The sequence below is a fragment of the Arachis duranensis genome, chromosome 10, assembly GCF_000817695.3.
Source record: "Arachis duranensis cultivar V14167 chromosome 10, aradu.V14167.gnm2.J7QH, whole genome shotgun sequence".
Lineage (NCBI taxonomy): Eukaryota > Viridiplantae > Streptophyta > Magnoliopsida > Fabales > Fabaceae > Arachis > Arachis duranensis.
Genome location: NC_029781.3, coordinates 9,534,792 through 9,555,278, shown reverse-complemented (window position 1 = coordinate 9,555,278; position 20,487 = coordinate 9,534,792). Strand labels below are relative to the sequence as shown.

Below are 20,487 nucleotides of genomic sequence, written 5' to 3'. Positions count from 1 at the left end.
TGTAAGTAAAATGGGAGTCACATCACATGTCTCTGTTACGTCTGATGGACCCGGATGGACGGAGGGATCAAGATGTCCAACTTTTGAAGAGGTCAGGGACTTAAAAGTATTTTCTAATTCTCAGATACTTATACTTAGATGTCTAGGAGGCAAAAAGTTAGGAATCTATTTGTCATTTTCTAAAAAAAAATAAAGGCATCATGTGCAATGCACATTTTTGTCAAAAATTAACTATAATCTTCATTTTTTTACCAAATATCACTCTTCACCAAAGAAATCCGTAATGATATAAACTATCATATTAATAACTAATTGAGGCATGACTAAATCAAAACATTTTAAATTTTACATTAAGGCAAAAAAAATTATTTCGAGGTGTACCTGAAATGGATTGTAAGAAAATGGATTTGAAAAGAAAGTCGGAGATGATGGTAAATGCGCCTGGGGTGGCTTCACGTCAGTTCCAGAACAACAATTGCAGGTACCTGCAAAGGAGTTTAATTCCTGAGTCAGCAAGAATTCAAGTAGGATAAGTCTAGAGTGTATAAAATGTACTAACATAGGATGATGACATAACCATTAGGAGAAGAGATCTTATCCGATCAAGGTGGGAAGTTATCCCCTCATTGTCTGGGAGGTTATTGTAATCCCCGTAACTGAAGTAATGGAGGGGGAGTTCTAACTTGCTCCCCAAGCCCAGTCGAACTCAGGTCTTAGAGCCCAAGTCTAATGTTATTCGGGTATATGGACCCGCAATTGGGTCTGACCTCCATAATGGGCTAGGTTGTGAGGACATTATGAGGACCATCTTCGAGTAACAGTCTAAGTCGTAAATACGAATCGTTTGTTTGTTGGTCACCGAGCTTGGCAAGTTTGAGAGGTCGACAATTGTCTGAGTAGGAGCCAGATCGATCTGATTGTCGGAGTCAGTCGTGATGTCTTGTTTCTCATGTCAGATTATGCTTAACACAAGACGAATCTCTACATGGTTTCACCATAGATCAAGTCGAAAACTTCACGTAATTATTGGGGAGAATGTACATTGCTTTAATTGTTCTCATGTCTTTTCAGTTTTCTTGATAACCGCAGCTAGCATTTAAATCCTTACAAAATTATCATAATGCCCCTAATTATACTTATTTATAACCCTTCTCTTTCTTTGCATTCTTCTTCTTTCGATTCATATTTCTCTTCATTCAACTTTGCATTCTCTCATTTCTATTTCCTTTGTTGGTGCTCCCAGGATTTACAAAGTGTTCTTTGCTTTTTTCTTATTTCATCTTCATCAGGTTGGTTCTTTTTCACTTTCACCATGCTTTATGCTTTACTCTTTCTTCTTTTTCTTTTCATCTTGCCAATATACTAGTATTTCTGATGCTATGTGATTCTTGATGCCTTCTTCAGGTGGTGACGCTATCATCATGGTGGTGGCTTTGTTCCTAAATAAGTGCTTGCTTTTTGGAAGTTTTGATTGCTTGTGGTCTCCACCCCACAAACTTTTTTTTCTTCTTCCACGTTTTTAAATAGTCATTCAATTTTACTTTTGTAGATATTTGACCTCATAACCAAATCGATTGTTAATGAGATACCTTCCAATATACTTGTAAGTTTAGCTTAGATGGATACTACTGTCTCGAGCATCCCTCACTTTATCTACATGTACGAGTGTCTCTTTATTATAAGGTTGGGATAAAGATCATTTTTATCAAGTTCGAGTATGTTGTCCTTTACGCATGTAAAGTGACTCCTACTCAACTCCATCCAAACTTTTGGACCTTTATGCTAGGATTCCAAGTTATGTGTTGGACACTTTGACTTGTTTGCTCCTTCCGGATTTTCCTTCACCTCTTCACCTGGCAAAGCCCTTCAGTGTCAAAAAATAACAATAGGTTTCCGTCCGAGCTCACCAAGATTAGAAGATCTTCCAGAATTTTTAGGACTCTTTCCACGATTTTCAAAAACTTTTACTTTAAGGTGAGGCTCTGCCCAACTTCCAAGCTTTTTTCCAAAACAAAAAAGACGAGTACATATTTTGCCTATATTGGCATTCTAAACTTGAGAATGATGACCTTAATGAAGAGAAGCTTTTCGTTGAGATTTTGAACGAATGTTAGGGTTATGGTCTTAACCACCATTTCCACAAAAATGCTCTTCATCGAGTTATTGAGTTTTATTCGAACCGAGTTAGGTAAATGTCTTTTTTATAATATAGTTATGATATACTTGCTGCTTATTCAATTTTATCTTTTTTTTTTTCTGCAGAGAGAATGACCAGTGCATCTGAATCCTACAAGCGCATGAAACAAGGATGAAACCATGGAAGTTGAGCGGCGAGGAACAAGTTTATGAAAGTTTATAGCTATGGCGGTGGCTAGAAAATTTAGTGGATGGTGTTATTGTCTTTCACTGTTTGGAAGAGTCGGGGAGGAAGTGTGGAGGATTGAAAATTGGGGTGAGGTAGAAATATAATTATAATTGGAAATTTAATATTAGATTGTTTAAGAAGAGGATAATTTAAAATTTTAGATAAGTTTTTAGTGTCTGGATATTTTAGTTAATATAGCCAATCTTTTATAAATATAACGTAAATTTTGATTTTTCGTAGTAAATTTGTCAACATTTTTAAACACAAAAAGTTATGTATAAATAAAAAATTAACTACTAAATTAGTCATTATATATCTGTATATAAATAATATATATATTATTTAATTTATTTTTAATATGTATTTTGAATTTTAGTATATACTACTAGTGATTAGTGAAGGTACCCGTACTACGCTTGGGATTGATCATGGTTTGCCGGTTTAAAGCTATTATTATATTTTGATTAGAATGAATCCTGACATCACGAGGGATGAATCTATCATTAATGAATTATAAGAATTTTATTAACTCCCCTGAATGAATGGAACTCGTAAGTGCATCTTGTGCATGCATTGATTCCAATGATGATGAAAAAGGAATTTATCAATTTGGTTTTATTTTCTCTGCTTATACTTTTTAAATTAAGTGTTTGTTTTGGTGCCATAATAAATTTTTTACATATTGATACATTAAAAATATGGACAAATAATAATATCACATATAAAATTTATTTTACACATTAATATTTAATTTTTTTTAAAAAATATATATCATATCACTACTTTTATTAAAATATCCTTATAATTTAATAAAAATAAAAAATATTATTTTATTTTAGGGTAAAAAAACATAAACAAGCCAAAGGGAGAATAATTTTACACAAATAAACCAAAACAAAATCTGATTCATCAATTAATCAAAGCACATTTCTATGTAGCTGGTTCGAACTCACTTTACATGTAAATCAAACCAAATAGGTTCGAATTACACATTGTAAGCCATAGCCACATAATTCGAACCAATTTGGTTCGAACTCTATCTTCATAATTCGAACCAATTTGGTTCGAATTACACTGCTGAAGTAATTCGAATCAGCTTGGTTCGAATTACACAGACCATATTTCGTACTAGGCTGGTTCGAATTAGTGAGGACCAGACCTGTATATATATGGTGTGAACGTGAGTTGCTATCATTAGAGGGGGGTAAGATGGCTAGTGAGGAGAATTTCGTAGTGTTTGTTCACCATAGAGGATCCATTAAGAGGAAAACTCGTTCCGGTGTGAAGTTCACTGATAAGAATCCTCTCTGTATTATCGTTAGGCCTACGACGAGGTATGAGGACCTTGTTAGCTCTGTACTGCTGAAACTTGGTCTAGAAGGTGTGAAACGGGTTAAGAAATTTTTTTATCGAATTCCAATCACGGTGCTCCAGGAAATCGTAAAGTACGATTGTTTCACGATCGGGAGTGATGAGGACTTGCAGGTCATGTTTCATTGTCGCCGACAGTTTCCAGAGGTGAGGACACCAGAACTGTTGGCAAAGTTGGTTGACGGGTGTCAAGCTCGGGGGTTCGAACCGGAACACCACCACTTTAGCCACGGTAGCCGGTTCTAGCTCCAGACCTGCCGTTGCATCTTCCTCCGTCCCTGCGTACGAGCCACCCGTCCAACATGTCGCCTCCCCTTCGTTCGCTGTTGATCTCAACAGCAGTGTAGGCGACGAGGTCGGAGAAGGGGAACATCTGGGGACCTCTTTAAAGTGTGTTGCACCGGCTGGTGTTGGAGATGGATTCTTGGATTATCCAGAGGATGATGATGTCGAGCCGGATATGATTGCTGATGACAGTGGCGATGATGTTGGAGCAAGTGAGCCTGCTGGGGCGGGCGGTGGTTCTAGCTCTGGTACGCAGCAGTACCCTCCACATTTTTTCTCTTTAAACTTGGATGCCATGAGGCAAGAGGGAGTTCCTGGGCAGCCGGCTGGATTTGGCGCTAGAGATGCTGAAGGGTCTGCAGGTCTGACAGAGTTTCAGGTTAGTCAGCAATTTCCGGATAAAGAAGAGGCCCTGTTAAATGTCAAGACTTACAGCATCCGTCGAGGGGTACAATACAAGGTCGTGGAGTCTGACTATCGCCGGTATGTGGGCAAGTGTTCTGAGTTCGGCAATGGGTGCACATGGTTGATTCGGCTTAGTCTCTGACAGCGCAAGGGACTTTGGGAGGTCAAACGTTACAACGGACCGCATACTTGTCTCGCCACCTCCATTTCCAGTGACCACAGGAGTTTGGATTACCATGTGATATCGGCATTCATTATGCCAATGGTTAGGGCTGATGCATCCGTCAGCATCAAGGTGCTCCTAAATGCCACTGCCGCACACTTTGGGTTTAGGCCAACTTACAGGAGGGTCTGGTTGGCGAAGCAGAAGGCTGTTGCCCTCATCTATGGTGACTGGGATGAGTCGTACAACGAGCTCCCAAGGTGGGTGTTAGGAGTCCAGTTGACGATGCCTGGTACTGTTGCAGTCATAAGGACGAGCCCTATTCGTGTCGGTGGACAGTTGGACGAGTCTCAAGCTTATTTTCACAGACTATTATGGATGTTTCCACCGTGTATCGAGGCATTCCATCATTGCAAGCCCCTAGTTAGTATTGACGGCACCCATCTGTATGGCAAGTATGGGGGAACGTTGCTTGTCGCGATTGCACAGAACGGGAACTCCAATATACTCCCTGTTGCATTCGCATTAGTCGAGGGTGAGAATGCTGAGTCGTGGTCCTTCTTTCTCTCCCACCTGCGTCAGCATGTGACACCGCAGCCGGGTCTGCTGGTTATCTCGGACAGGCATAACGACATCAAGGCCGCGCTTGAGGCTCCTGACGGAGGCTGGTTACCTCCGTCTGCATACCAGGCATTCTGCATCCGACATGTTGCGGCAAATTTCGCCCTTAACTTCAAGGGCAAAGACGCAAGGAGGCTACTTGTGAATGCGGCGTACGCTAAGACCGAGGTCGAGTTCCATTACTGGTTTGATATTCTTAGGTCCGAAGACCCGGCGATGTGTGACTGGGCGAACCGGATTGAGTATTCGTCATGGACACATCATTGTGATGAGGGGCGTAGATTCGGACACATGACGACGAATATATCTGAGTGTGTGAACTCGATACTCAAGGTGTCAGAAACCTTCCTGTCTGCTCGCTAGTGAAGGCAACATACGGAAGGTTGGCCGAATTATTTGTTCGCAAAGGGAGAGAGGCTGAGGCGCAGATGGGAACCGGAGCACAATTTAGTCAGCACTTGGTGAAGTGTATAGAGGCCAACTTGAAGACGGCTAGGTGCTTCACGGTTACTGTGTACGACAGGGATAATTCCGAGTTCACCGTCGCAGAGACAACTCCGACTGGTTCTTTCTCACTGGGTAGCTACAGAGTCTCGCTTGCATCTCACACATGTGACTGCGGATACTTCCAGGCACTTCATTTCCTGTGTCCCCACACACTGGCATGATGTGCCTACTCACGGCTTACATGGGAGCCTTACGTCCACCAGGTGTATCGTCTTAGTTCGGTTTTCAGTGTGTATCAGATGGGTTTCACACCTCCCATTCCGGAGGGTTTCTGGCCACCATATGACGGGCCGACTGTCATCCCTGACCCCAACAAGAGGCGTGCGAGAGAGGGTTGTCCGAGGTCAACTCGGATACGGACCAATATGGACGAGGCAGATTCGAACCGGCCAAAGAGATGTGGGTTTTGTCGGCAGTCCGGCCACACACGTCGGAGTTGCCCACAGCTCGGAGGAGCAGAGCACAGAGGGGGACATGATTAGGTGTATTGGTGGCTTTGGTACTTTTGTTATTTCAATTTCGCGTTTAGATTCCACTATTATCGGTTTTCTTAGTTGTAGTTGGTGACTGATAGAATTTGTTAACGTTAGTGCGATGTACTTTGAATGGGATTTTAGTTAATGAATATATTCTGTCTACGCAATTTTAAACGAAATGTATGTCTAATGCACACCGGAATAAATAACTGTACGAGTTTTATTAAGACATGATGCGAAAACTATGTTCGTAACTTAAATTGCTGTGCGGAACGAATTCTGAGTAATTCGAACCATCCTATTTCGAATTACTTGGTCATTATTTCTTCAGTGTAATTCGAACCTAATTGGTTCAAATTATGAAGTTAGAATTCGAACCTAATTGGTTCGAATTATGTGGCTCTGGGTTACAATGTGTAATTCGAACCTATTTGGTTCGAATTACGTGGAAACTGAGTTCGAACCGGCTTGGTTCGAACTACATAGAGATATGCTTTGGTTGATTGATGAATCAGATTTTGTTTTAGCTTATTTCTGTAAAATTGTTCTCCCTTTGACTTGTTTATGTATTTTACCCTTTATTTTATTTTTTAAAAGACATAAATAATTTTTTTATGTTAGACAAAAATTACCTTTTTAAAATAATCAAATTATTTAATTTTACAATTTTAAAATTTAAATAATTTAAAAAACAAAAAAATTAATTATTTATCAACACTAAAAAAGACTATTTCAATCTTATTAGCATCTTCCATGAACCCTAATCAATCATTCATACCAAAAAAAAAAAATCTAAAAAATACTAAAAAATATCACTTTATTCTTTGTTTTCCTAGGTTACTCACCCAACCTCCATATCTCTTCTCTGTCGTGTTGTTAGTATCTCCCTCTCTTCTCTTCACGCTCGTCTCTTCTCTCCGGTAAAGAAGATGAAGAAGTTTTCTCCACGGCTCCCAGCCAAGGTCACCGCAGCATCCGTCACGTGCCTCACCCAGCCGAGGAGAATGTCTTCGCGTCAGAGAGCGTCACCGCCTTCTTCGTTCTAGAGAGCGTCGCCGTCTTCCTTGTTCTTTATCACCATCATCAGCCTCTCCCTTCCGGTAACTCCCTCTCTATGATTTTAATTATTATAGCATTGTTGTGAAAAAAGAAGGAATACGAAATAACTATAGCGAATACATAAGATGGATTGGTTAATTACAAATAATTTTGCATCGTTTGAGCTAAGAAAGACAAATACAATGCATAGTATGAACTAAAGTGTGTGATTGCATTATTGTTATTCTTGTTTCAGAACAATCTAATTGGCAATGATGTATTTGGATATAAAGTTGAATTTTAAGACATTGATGCAGAATTGGTGGTTAAAAACATGGAAGATGTTTTGTCTATTCTTCAAATTTGTTAGTATGGCAACATCAATCAATTTCAAGTAATCAAATATTGTTGACGATTTTATGATGTATGTGTAACAAGTATCAAGTTCTAGTTCATGTGATTTTCCATGTCTATATATTCTTTTAAACACTTTAATTTCTCTCGCTGTTGGATTAAGCAAAAAAGAAAAGAAAAGGCATTCCCAAATTTGATGTGTTCTTGTTGCCTTTGAAGAAGGGGTGGTGTAACTAGAAATTGAAACCATTACATCATGGATTTGGATACCTATAGACAAACTTCCTATGATGGTCTTAGCTTTGGTTAGATCTCTAATTCATTCTTTTTATTTATTTATTGAGTGTGTAGAGGCTGAAAAGGAGGAAACCTTAAACCCTATCAATGCTAAACTTAACTACTCAAGGATGGTAGATAAAAAGAGTTTAGTTGCTATTTTTGACTTTCAATTATTAGAGGCTATAACAAACAGCTTTAGCAACAGCAATGTTATGGTAGAGAGTGGTTCTAGAATTGTTTACAGAGCTCATCTTGATGAGAATTTCCATTCAGCTATTAAGAAAGCAGATAGTGATGCTGATAGAGAATTTGAGGTGATGGTCCTCTATTACTATTAAAAATTAGAAGATATCCATATCAATATTTAATATCTAGGTTTGTTGCACTCATTTGCCTTTGATGGTTACATCAAACTGCAGAATGAAATGAGTTGGCTGAGCAAGATTCGACATTAGAATATCATAAAACTCATGGCTATTGTATTCATGGTGAATCAAGATTCCTTGTTTATGAATTGATGGAAAATAGATCATTGGAAACTCAATTGCATGGTACATTAATTTCATTTCATTCATGTTGATTCAGAAGAAATACATAAAAATTATCTATAGTTGGGAACTAAAGCATCTTATATTGTTTGTTTATATTAACCATAATTGTAGGGCCTAATCGTGGATCATCTTTAACTTGGTATCTCCGTTTAAGAATTGCTGTTGATGCTGCCAGGTGATTTTGTCACACTTAGTCTGTCAAAAATTGCTAGTAAAGTATTCTTGTCTTGTATATACCATAATGATTAACGACTGATGCATATTTGACTTTGTTAGAGCATTAGAATATCTACTTTGTAACTGAAGTTTGAGCTTTAATAACCTATCTTTTGTACTAGCTATCAAACTTGCATCACAATCTTGATCATGCAAGCATTTAACAAATCATTTGACAACATATAAAAACTTTGGGATGGAACAGCCAAATGGCTTCCATTTCCACTTCTCATAGTCAGAATATGGCCTCCCATTCTTTTGACAAGTTACTACTGTGCTGAGATAGGGACAGTTGGAATCATAGAGAGGGTAAGACTCATCAAATACCCATTTTCCAACTGAAAAGTCACATTTCCTCCAAGAACTTTTTCGGGTTTGCATCAAGTTAACATCTTTAAATTCCATGGCAAGCCAGTTGAACTCATCCTCTGGGTTGATTAGTGACAGTGTGCAGTGCAAGATGCCGCAGAAAGAAGAGAAAGGACCACAAGTGAAGCTTTGGTTTTGCCATGGAAGCACTAGGTGTGAGAGTATAGTATAGTATGACTTGTAGAAGAGAACAAGACCCTTTTGTTTCTACTGTCTTGCTACAAAGTTTGTAGCATACATGTAACTCTTTGATATTGTAAAAGTAAAACGACTTAATATCATTATTAATGTTATTATGTAAGATTTTTTTTCTTTCTTTCATTCTAAAGATAAATACCAAAATGGCTCTTTAAATTGTATTATGCGAAAAGTTAAATACTCAAATTTTAATTTGTGACCCATGTTAGACCAAAATTCATCTCTGACAATAGTAAACTGAGTTGGCACATTAAGTTGATATCATATGCGAATGAAATTGACATTTTTTTGTGGCAGCAATGGAAATCACTTAGAATGACGCTATGGAAGAGAGGAAGAGTATCAGTTAATGAGTTTGTAGAATAAATCATTAGCAATTTATAAAATTGTTCAACTTCCTGGCAATAAATATCTATTTGAAGCTTTGTTCTTTAGTCAAAGTTAAAATATAATTCCAGTTCAAAAAGGATACAATATAATAATTGATAAAAGAAAGAATAAATGGTTTAATGGTTCATATGAATCAATAATGAAAACTTGTTTGGGCTTGACCTTTCTTTAATATAATTAGTCGCATTCTTGTTCCTCATCATCAGTAGTAACTAAACAGAAGGAAAACACTGAATAACCAAATATTACCGTTAGCTTTGCTTCCTTCACATGACCAGTACCGGAACCCAGTTGGGGCTCCACACAATCGTCAGCCATCGCCAGAAGAACAAGATCAGCTAAGAAGAAGCACTAAAAAGGTGCGAAAGGATACAGAGGGCTTCTCTGGGACACAAGTACTGGTTCCAAGGGAGGAGAGCTGGATGACTGAAACCACAGAAAATGGACAAAAACAGAACAAAAAAATCACTTTCGCTCAAATGGTGAAAGGAGGTCCTGAAGGAGATCAAATGGAAGACGACAGTCTCAGTGAGGAGAAAGAAGAGAAAAAAACAGAAGATGGAAAAGGAGCAGCTAATGATAGCGGAAAAAAGCATAATGGAGTAGACTCCCAAAGCAGCGGAAACCTTGGTGGGACTCTTTTATAGTAAAATTACTAGGAAGAAGGGTTGGATATGCAGCCATGAAAAGGAGGCTGGAAAATATGTGGAGTAAGAAAGGGAGTATAGACGTTATTGACTTGAGCAATGACTATTATCTAGTGAAATTTTACTCATCTGAAGACTTTGATTTTGCTCTACTAGAGGGACCATGGAAAATCTATGACCACTACTTAACACTGAGAATGTGGCAGCCAAACTTCAATCCTTTGGAAGCCACTATTGACAAAGTAACAACATGGGTAAGATTGCCAGGACTGCCTATTGAATTATATGATAGAACTTTGCTCAGGCAAATTGGCAATTTAATTGGGAGAACAACAAAAGTTGATAACAACACGACAGACATGAGCAGGGGAAAGTTTGCTAGGCTGTGCGTTGAAGTTGATCTAACCAAACCATTACTGGGGAGATATTTGATAAATGGTAGGGAGTACCACATTGAATATGAGGGTATCCACCATATTTGTTTCACCTGCGGAAGAGTAGATCATGATCAACAACACTGCCCAAACAATAAGAGAAAGGAAGAAACAACAAAAAAGCAACAAGAGAATCAAAATGCTAAATCTAATACAGGTGTACAGCAAGAAAACAACAGTAAAAAACAATAAGACCTGCAAAAAGAGAAAGCTAGCACAAGCAAGAATGACATGGGGAAGCAAGTAATTAATGAGAACAATAGTAGTTTTGGTGAATGGATGGTGGTCCAGAGGCCAAAAAGAGGAAAGAAAGGACAAAAAGAAGATGTTATCAGAAACGGAGAGGAAACAAGTAGACAAAGAGAAGTCCCACAAACAAAAAGAAACCAAGGCAGATTTGGCGTGCTACATATAGAGGAAAATCCAGAAGCCCAAGGGCAAGGAATTGAAGAACAAAGGGAACAAGAGAAAGACACACAAGGAAAAAGAGAGAAGGAACATCATAACAAAAGCAAGACAAAAGCACAACCATAACAAAAATAAAGTGAAAAGAGCAGTCAGCCAGCTCAAAAAATAAAGGCCAAACAGAACAACATCAAGAACACAGAAAAGCAAGCACAAAGAAACCAAGAACCAGAGCAAAATCAAAAGGAAACAGGGGAACAAAGAGAGTCTACTACAATGCAAACTGAAAGGGTGAACCATAACCACCATGAAGAGAATTGGATGGAGGCAAAATCCTCAACTCCATCTTCCATGGAGGAAGGGATTGAACCTTCTAACCAAAACCAACAAAAGAAAGGAAGACCCCCTGACCTTATGGAAGCGGACGTAATAGAAAAAGAAGATATAGTGATGGATTCCTTGGAAAAAGAGCTAAGCATGAGGATAATTGAAGGGATGGACTTCACCACACCAGACATGAGTATATTAGAGGATGTGGAAATGCAGATGCATTGATGCTTTCTCTTTAGCTTTAGCTTTCTATTTTCTGACTGATGTTTGGTTTAATAACTGGTTTTTATCTGCCTTTTCTACCATCCTTTTTGTTTTAATGATTACTCTTATTTGGAATGTGCGAGGTGCGGCTAGCGAGACTTTTAGGCGCATCTTTAAAGAAATGATGAGACAACATAGACCAGACATTGCTATTCTTTTGAAAACTAAGTGCAGTGGAGACACAGCAAAAAGGGTGATACATAACCTTTGTTTCTCTTACTCTATTTTGGAAGAAGCTCAAGGATTTGTAGGAGGCATATGGATCTGCTGGAATAGACCAGATATCAACATAACCACCATAGAAAAGCATAGTCAATATTTACATGTTAAAATTCAAACTCAGAGTGAAAAGGAATGGTTCCTCACAACAGTCTATGCCAGTCATCAAAGTCAGAATAGAAGGGAATTATGGCCTAAAATTCTTAATATAGCTAATCAGACAATGGGAGATTGGTTGATAGCTAGTGATTTTAATGAAATTAAAGACAGCTCAGAAAAAAAGGCGGTGCTACTATTAGTAACAGAGATTGCAATGTGTTCTCCGGATGCATAAATAGATGGGGTCTAATTGATTTGGGTTTCATAGGGTCTCGCTACACTTGGAGAGGACCACAATGGGAAGGACAAGATAGAGTCTTTAAAAGACTAGACAGAGCCCTCGCTAATCATTCTTGGAGGACAAGGTTTTATGAAGCCGTGGTAGAAGTTCTTGCGAGAACAAACTCTGACCACCAGCCCCTCCTTATCAAAAATGAAAGACAGAGGGGGAGAGGCCAAGATAGACCATTCAGATTCGAAGCTATGTGGGGAATGCATCAAGATTTTCAAAACTGCCTGAATACTAGCTGGAACAAGAACAACTCTCTCTTAGGATCCTTGGTGGATCTTAAAGAAGACCTCTAGAAGTGGAATAAAGAAATTTTTGGAAATATCTTCAAGATCAAGAGAAGAATTTTGAACAGAATAAGTGGCATTCAGAGGAGTAGATCTTATGGTAACAATCGGTATTTGGACAAATTAGAGCAAGATCTCAATAAAGAGTTAGAAGACGTTCTAGATAAAGAAGAGACTTTTTTGATGCAAAAATCAAGACAACAATGGATAGTGGAAGGAGATAGAAACACCAAATATTATCATACTAAGACTGTCATTAGGAGAAGAAGGAACAAAATTAAGAAACTTAGAAGAACAGATGGAAGCTGGATAGAAGAGGATGATGAATTGAAAGACCATATCATAAACCATTTCCAAAGCATCTATCAAGAACAGGTGAGCATTAGTCCAATTGAAAACTTATATGATACTTTACCTAATTTCAGCGCTTGTGTTTACAGGAAACTCATAGCAGAGCCCACTAAAGAGGAAATAAAAAATGCTCTCTACAGTATTGGATCGTTTAAAGCACCAGAAAGTGATGGATTTCCATCTCTCATTTACAAGAATAACTGGGATTTAATGAAAGGGAAGCTGTATGATTTTATCAACTGCTGCTGGCAATATCCGGATCTTATAAAGCAATGCAACAACACTCTACTAACTCTTGTGCCTAAACTTAATAGCCCGGAATTTATCTCTCAATTTCGGCCTATTGCTCTATGCAATGTGAGTTACAAAGTCTTGACCAAGATTTTGGTGGAAAGAATCAAACCACATTTGAATGATAGAATAGCAGTCAACCAATCAAGTTTTATTCCAGGAAGGAAGATTCAAGATAATATTCTTATTGCAAAAGAGATGATGCACACCATGAGGCGCATGAAAGGAAAGAAGCAATTTATGGCCAATAAAATTGACTTCGAGAAAGCCTATGACAGGCTTAACTGGAGTTTCTTGGAAAAAAGACTTCAGGAGTTTAAATTCCTGGAGCAATTAAGTAAAATCATTATGTCTTGCATTCAATCTGTCACTTATAATATCATTTGGAATGGTAGCAGAACTGAAGAATTTACTCCTAACAGAGGATTGAGGCAGGGAGACCCATTATCTCCCTATCTCTTTGTCATATGTATGGATAAGTTATCCTATTTAATTGAGAATAATGTGCAAAATGAAAATTGGAGACCCATGAAAGTTGGGAGAGAAGGACTGAACATTTCTCACCTTATGTTTGCAGATGACCTTTTACTATTTGCAGAAGCTACTAATGACCAAATAATGAATGTTATGTAAGTGATGGATAATTTTTGTAAGGCCTCAGGCCTTAAGATTAATAAGGAAAAAACTTCTATAGTTTTTTCTAAAGGTGCAACTGCTACCACTAGACAGGAGATCTCCAATCTCTCAGGTTTCAAAGAGCAAAAAGATCTTGGAAGATATCTTGGAGCCCTCATCACCAACAATAGGAGGAGTACAGATAATTTTAAAGATATTTTGGGAAGAGTCCATAGCAAGCTGAAAGGGTGGAAGACTAAATGTTTGTCTTTGGCAGGGAGACTTACGCTAGCTCAAACTATTCTAAATCCAGCTTTAAACTACAATATGCAACATGAGAGGATACCCAAGGGAATATGTCTGGAGATGGAAAAGATTCAAAGAAGTTTCATCTGGGGAGAGGAGCCTAACCAAAGAAGAATGCACCTGATTGGTTGGAAAACCCTTTGTCAACCGAAGCACTTGGGGGTATTGGATTCAGAAAACTTTCAACCATGAATGATGCGTTTATGCTCAAAATCATATGGCAAGCAATGGAAAATCCGGAAGCTCTTTGGGTGAGGGTGCTATCCCATAAATACTGTAATGGGGGAAGATTAAACAACAATGCAAATTTTAAACCTACGGACTCATGTTTGTGGAAGGAGCTGAAAAAGATCTGGCCTGTTTTTCAAGAGCACTATGTTCACTACGTTAGCAACGGCTTATCCACCTATTTCTGGAGAGATCAATGGGTGGAAAGGGAAGGTATTTTAATAGAAAAGGCTATTAATCCTGTCAATGTAGATTTGGACAGTTTTGTGTGGGAATGGACATCTACAAATGGTGAGTGGGATTTAGAAAAGCTCAGACTCCATCTACTGCTAGACAGCATTGAAAAGATATGTCACATGAGCCCTCCAAAGGAAGAAAATGAGGATGACAAGGTGGGTTGGAAGCTTTCAATTGATGGGAATTTTGCAGTCAACACAACATACAAAAGTCTCTCAAACTGGCCAGAAAAGGTAAAAACTATTTGGACAGAGCTATGGAGTTGGAAGGGACCTCAGCGAGCAAAAGTTTTCGTTTGGACAGCTATGCATAATAGAGTCATGACAAATCATAGAAAGACAAAATTATTTGGGAGAAATGGGGAATGTCAATTATGCAGAGGAGGCCAAGAAGATCTTATGCACGCTTTAAGGGATTGTCCTAAAGTTTCTCCCATATGGATAAAACTCATTAAAACAACAGAAATTCCAAAATTTTTCCATCTCAATTGGGAAAACTGGATTGAAGTCAATTTTATGCAACAAATGGGTAATAATCAGAATTTTGAGTGGAGGGACATCTTCATTCTAGCTATCTGGAGACTCTGGTATTGGCGCAATAGAGAAATTCATGAACAAAACTACAAGAGACCACCCAACCCACAAATAGAAATCATCAAACAAGTGACTGAAATTAAAGAAGCCACGGAGAGGTCTTACAAGATCGGTCGCATAGGAAGGAGAATAGAGGAGCATGTCAAGTGGAAGCCGCCTCCAGAGGGATGGGTGAAGTTGAAACAGACGGGGCTTCATAGAAGAACCCAGGCAGAAGTGGTTGCGGCGGTCTTCTAAGAAATAATAAAGGACGGTGGATTGTAGGTTTTTCGCATCGAACTGGAGAAGCGATGGTGTTCACAGCAGAACTATGGGGAGTGGCAAAGGGATTAGAGCTTGCATAGATGATGGGTTTCAGGAAAGTGGTCGTGGAAGTAGATGCTGCTGCGGTGGTTCAAAGACTCAATGGAGGAAAGAAATTGGCCTCCCATCCAAATCCTGTAATTAGAAAAGTAAATGAGTGAAAAAGAAAGGATTGGAGTATACGTTTTGTACAAATTTATAGAGAAGGCAATAGATGTGCTGATTGCCTAGCAAAAAAGAGTTTAAATTTAGATGATAATTTTGTGTTTTGGGATTTACCTCCTTCAGATCTAGTTAGTATCCTCAGTGATGATGAAATAGGGGCTACCTTACCCCGTTTAATTTGTATTTAGGCTTTTGTTTTCTGGGTTTTTATAACCCCGTTTCAATACAAAAAAAAAAACTAAACAGAAAGATCAGATAACTCTTTCCTTATGAGTTAATTTCAACATTTTGGTTTTTATTACATATTCAGAAACTGCTTTTGTTTATTCAATTGCATTCACCAACAACTAATTCTACAAGACAATAGTAGCACTGAATTTATTTAACTACACGTTCCTAATAAACCTCTGTAATATCAGCTTCTGTTGTTGTTTATACTTTATACGATAACTAGTAATTTATTTATACCTATATATTGCTAGTAACTTTTAATATTATTCCAAATATGAGAACTTACCTAGCTTACAACACAAAAGTGGTTCAAGGGATAAAAATGCTAGAATGAAAATTAAGCTTCATATAAATTCAAATATAATTGAACTAAAGATAGAAACATCAATTTTCAAAAAGAGTCCATAGAAAATATAGTGCATAATAATTTTTTAAGTAAAAGAGATGAAACTAACAACTCTTAATATAAACCAAACATGACTACATAACAATTACGAATTTTTAATTTTTGTTTGAATATTTTTGTTTATACTTATTGTGATTCCTGGTATGTAGCAGAGTCAATGACATTATGCAGCATCAACTTGTGGGGCCTTAGAATCAAATCCAACGCAAGTCGCATCCTTATACCATCATTAACCTAAAAAATATAAATATTTTAGATTACCAACAAAACCATACACATTAGTAAATGGGGTACTATTTTTTTTAAGCAAAAGAAAATTACATTTATTGTATAACTATACGTCTTTCTGTAGTTTGTCATCCAGGTTGCCACCCATACACCACAGTCATTACTGTGTTAAATAAGACGCGGTTAGTTTATGCAGATAAACATTTTAAAGAGAAAAACACAAATACAAATATTCATTACAAGATGGGAGCTTGTTCTCCTGTTTCTAGCATATCCACAAATGCAAAATCAAGTATCCGTGACCTAAATAGAGTGTTGTATTTATAGATCGAGTCATACTTGAGCATATCTTCCAGATATGTTGCCTATTTATATAGGAAAACAATTAAATAAAGGATGATATTTGAAACTTTTAAAAAAATATCATAAAAGTGAAAATGGGAAAAGTTAATTTACTAGCTTTACAATAGTCGATCTCTTTAAAAAATCTAGTACCAACATTCACATATTAGAATATTACTAGATACAAAAGATTTTAAAATAAAAAGTATAGATCAGTTCATAAAGATAAAAGCCATTAAAAAATGAAAAAAATAAAAAATACAATAAATCATATACTTTTTTTAGACCTTCATCAACTTTTTCCATGAAAGCTTTTTGATAATATTTCAACAAAACTTCAATTTTCGTACCACATTTCAGTATGAATTGCTGAATTTAATAGTTAGGGGCTAAGTCAGTGACACTAATTATACAATAAGATAAAATAAATAAAAACTGTAACAAGCCTGAAAAAGACATGGCGTACCAAAAAAACAGCTGACAAATACCAGTGTGTTTGACATCCTATTCCTTTCTCCTACACGGTTAACATAGTAGCCACCAAATTCAACACTTATGAGGTAATTAATAAATTTATTAAGAATCGAAAGTATGCTAGAGATAGTAGTTTAATTATGCACTTACATCCCTATGTACCCATTCCTAGAGAATTAATAACTTGAGTTGTCATGAGTTCCCCTAAACTTGTTTGTTGTTGCCAATACCTCATCACTGCAAACATGAAACACATTAATCTTGTACCATTTTAAGCTTTAATTGTGCTCGACCTTTTTGTTGTTTAGGAAATGCATGCTAATAGCATATCCATTTGATGTACTCTTTTTTAAGAGTGCCTTTTACTCCTCGGTTAGGGATTTGTGTGAGGTCCTTAGTGTAGTTATTTTATTTTTTGAAAATTTATCGTTAATAGAGGCAATATTCACACCAATTATACTCTTAGACAAATGTGAATTCTAGACAATTCTTCTTTTGGCCGCAGATACCTTCTTATCGTATACACTTGTATGCTTTGATAGTTTTTTATTTTTACCAGAGTCAGACTAATGATGTTGTAGAGACTTTAGCAATTTAAGAATTTTATCTGTATCTCTTGGATTAGTAGAATGAAAAGGATATAAGAGAGTAGGATGCAAAAAATTTGTGATAGTTGGACCTATGATAAATGATGGTAGAAATAGGTTGTATAGCGATAGATGCATAGTTGTCAGAGATTGGTTAGAATATACTGCAGCAGTATAAAAACTGTGGTACATAGAATAAAAATATTGGGGTATGTGAGGTATATTATTGAAGTATGGATGATGTAAGAGTTGGTTATCAATAACATTAATGCTAACCTCTCTTGTGTCTCTTTTTTTCTCGCTATGTTGAGGTGGTCCAAATGATTATCACTTACACACGTCAATCACTCAAGAATATATGTAACAAAATTAGAAGGTGAGTTCTATGGTGACTTTATTATGGTGCCTAAATTGCCTAACTTCCCTTTTAAAGTAAAAAATAAAATGTTTAAAGTAAAAAATAAATCATATAAAATTTATTAAATATTATTTATTTACCTTTTTTAGTAACTTAGGTATAAAATAATAGGCACCATAGCATTTACCAAATTAGAATAATATGGTAAATATAATTTGCTAATAATATGTTGAGCAGTGTCTTTATACATAGAATAAAAGTTTGTTTGCTCGTTCTTTATTTCTGAAAAGATTTTATTATTTTATATTTATATCATATAATATAATTACAAGGTATGTGCATCTTTTATGATTGTAATTTAAAAAGATTTACTATTCAAAGTAGATATTATTTTTATTTAAAAATTATTTAAAATAGATATTATTATTTATTTTGATATAAAAATTCATAGTATATATAGTTATTCAAATTTATTATTCCACGTCATAATAAATACATAATATTTAATAATAAAGATATAATTTTTTAATCATATATTATTGTAAACTTATTATTTTTATTTCAAAATTATTCATAATAGATATATATTACTATTTAAATTTATTATTCCACGTGATAATAAATATATAATTTTTTTAAATCATATATAATTGGAAACTTATTATTTTTATTTAGAAATGATACAAATAGATATTATTATTCTAACTTATTCTAACTTATTACTCTACGTAATATTAGCCTTCAAACTTGTAATTTTTACATATAATATTTTATTATGACTGAATATATGATTTACTTATAAATAATAAAATTTGTGTTATTCATGTTGATTACAATACTAATTAGATTGTCAATATTTAGATTGAATTCATATTTAATACAGATTTACTTTAAATTGATATATAATAATAACTCTCTTTTATCATTATTATATATTTTTCTCAAACACATAATATTACAAGCTAATTATAATGGTAAAAACGCGTAGAAATAATTGGACTGATTCTGTTAAGACAAATTCTATTCCTAACATGAAGATCCGTCAAGAACAAATTGAAATTTTGAACAAATACGTACTAATTTTTTTATTATTCTTGTTTCATAAACTTATTCTCAATGTTCTTCTATTATTTTCTCATAAAGAGTCTATTTAGTCACATCTTCAATTAAAAAAATAAGATATGTATTATGTTGCAATATTTTTTAATTTAGAGTTATAAAAAACTATTTTAAAGAAAAGAAAGACGAGAGAATAGCTTTAGGGTTTAGAATTTCGTCACTCATTTGTCTCTCACTCCCCACTGTGTGACGCGGAGGAACAGAATCAGAGTGCGGTGGAATGGGGAGAGCGTGGAGTTTGGATTCGACAAAGAGGGAGCGCATGATGGAGATGGTTATTGATGTCGCGAGAAGGTAGGAAGAGAGAATGAGAGAGGTTTGTGTGCTTGCGGCGAAGAGGACGAGGGTGAGAAGGAAGAGAAGCGTGGCAATGCCAAGTCTAAAAACGACGATGTGTCTTCGTTGTTGCCGTGGTCACAGTGGATGTGCCAGTTGGTGCTTTGGTTTCATCATTTTCTCTGTTCTTGTGTTTTGTATTTGTCCTATCCTCAGTCGTCTGCCCTATTGCGCACACAGTCGCACACATCTCTAGGTTTATTCCAAGGGGATGACAATGACATATCTCTTATATCTGATTATAGGGAATTTGGATTTGTAATTTGATGAATGATCTATTATGTTCTGGATTTAGTTGTTTATTGTATATTTCAATTTGTCACTTGATTAATATCTCGTTATTATCTTTATTTTAACATCCTTATTAACTCTTTTTTAATGTTATAGTGAACACGATCCATCATTGAAGGACAAAGTGACTTTAGACTCATTAACTAATTCTGTTGAACAATTGACTCAACTAATCCAATCTTTTGTTCAACGGTTGAAAAATAATGTCAGCTCCCCCTATAAGGTGATTAAGGTCTTTGGTTCCAATTCTAAGACTCTTAATCAACAAAGTCGTACGTTGAATAATCCATTGTTGTTATGTTCTATTGAGAAGGGAAGGACGGATTTGTCCATTGCTAAAAAAAGGAGAAGAGACTCACTTGCTCCAATTATAGGTGAGTACTAAGTAATAAGTGGTTTAGTTTTATTATTATTATTATTATTATTATTATTATTATTATTATTATTATTATTATTATTATTAT

The 20,487-nt window shown here is 36.1% G+C and overlaps 2 protein-coding genes and 1 long non-coding RNA gene across 5 annotated transcripts; all 3 read left to right on the top strand.

Moving 5' to 3' along the window:
- Positions 1–3,574: 3,574 nt before the first annotated feature.
- Positions 3,575–4,568, top strand: LOC107468955 (uncharacterized). The gene is made up of 2 exons (XM_016088334.1): positions 3,575–3,883; positions 3,930–4,568. Exons 1-2 carry the CDS (start codon positions 3,575–3,577, stop codon positions 4,566–4,568), a joined length of 948 nt encoding a protein of 315 aa, XP_015943820.1.
- Positions 4,569–4,688: 120 nt separating this feature from the next.
- On the top strand, positions 4,689–5,573 carry LOC107468957 (uncharacterized). The gene has a single exon (XM_016088335.1). It carries the CDS (start codon positions 4,689–4,691, stop codon positions 5,571–5,573), a length of 885 nt encoding a protein of 294 aa, XP_015943821.1.
- A 1,404-nt stretch (positions 5,574–6,977) lies between these two features.
- LOC127742527 (uncharacterized) lies at positions 6,978–9,303 on the top strand. 3 transcript variants are annotated; one of them, XR_008003859.1, is made up of 4 exons: positions 6,978–7,293; positions 7,937–8,178; positions 8,284–8,415; positions 8,527–9,303. It is a non-coding gene; the product is annotated as an uncharacterized LOC127742527 (long non-coding RNA). The 3 variants fall into 3 exon arrangements; XR_008003860.1 differs by lacking the exon at positions 7,937–8,178; XR_008003858.1 differs by lacking the exons at positions 7,937–8,178; positions 8,284–8,415.
- The last annotated feature ends 11,184 nt before the right edge of the window (positions 9,304–20,487 follow it).

Bases quoted from the DNA above. Each gene is read 5' to 3' on its own strand.
- LOC107468955 (XM_016088334.1), top strand. From the start codon at position 3,575: ATGGCTAGTGAGGAGAATTTCGTAGTGTTTGTTCACCATAGAGGATCC. The intron at 3,884-3,929 runs GTGAGGACACCA...ACGGGTGTCAAG, and splicing joins GTCGCCGACAGTTTCCAGAG to CTCGGGGGTTCGAACCGGAA.
- LOC107468957 (XM_016088335.1), top strand. From the start codon at position 4,689: ATGGTTAGGGCTGATGCATCCGTCAGCATCAAGGTGCTCCTAAATGCC.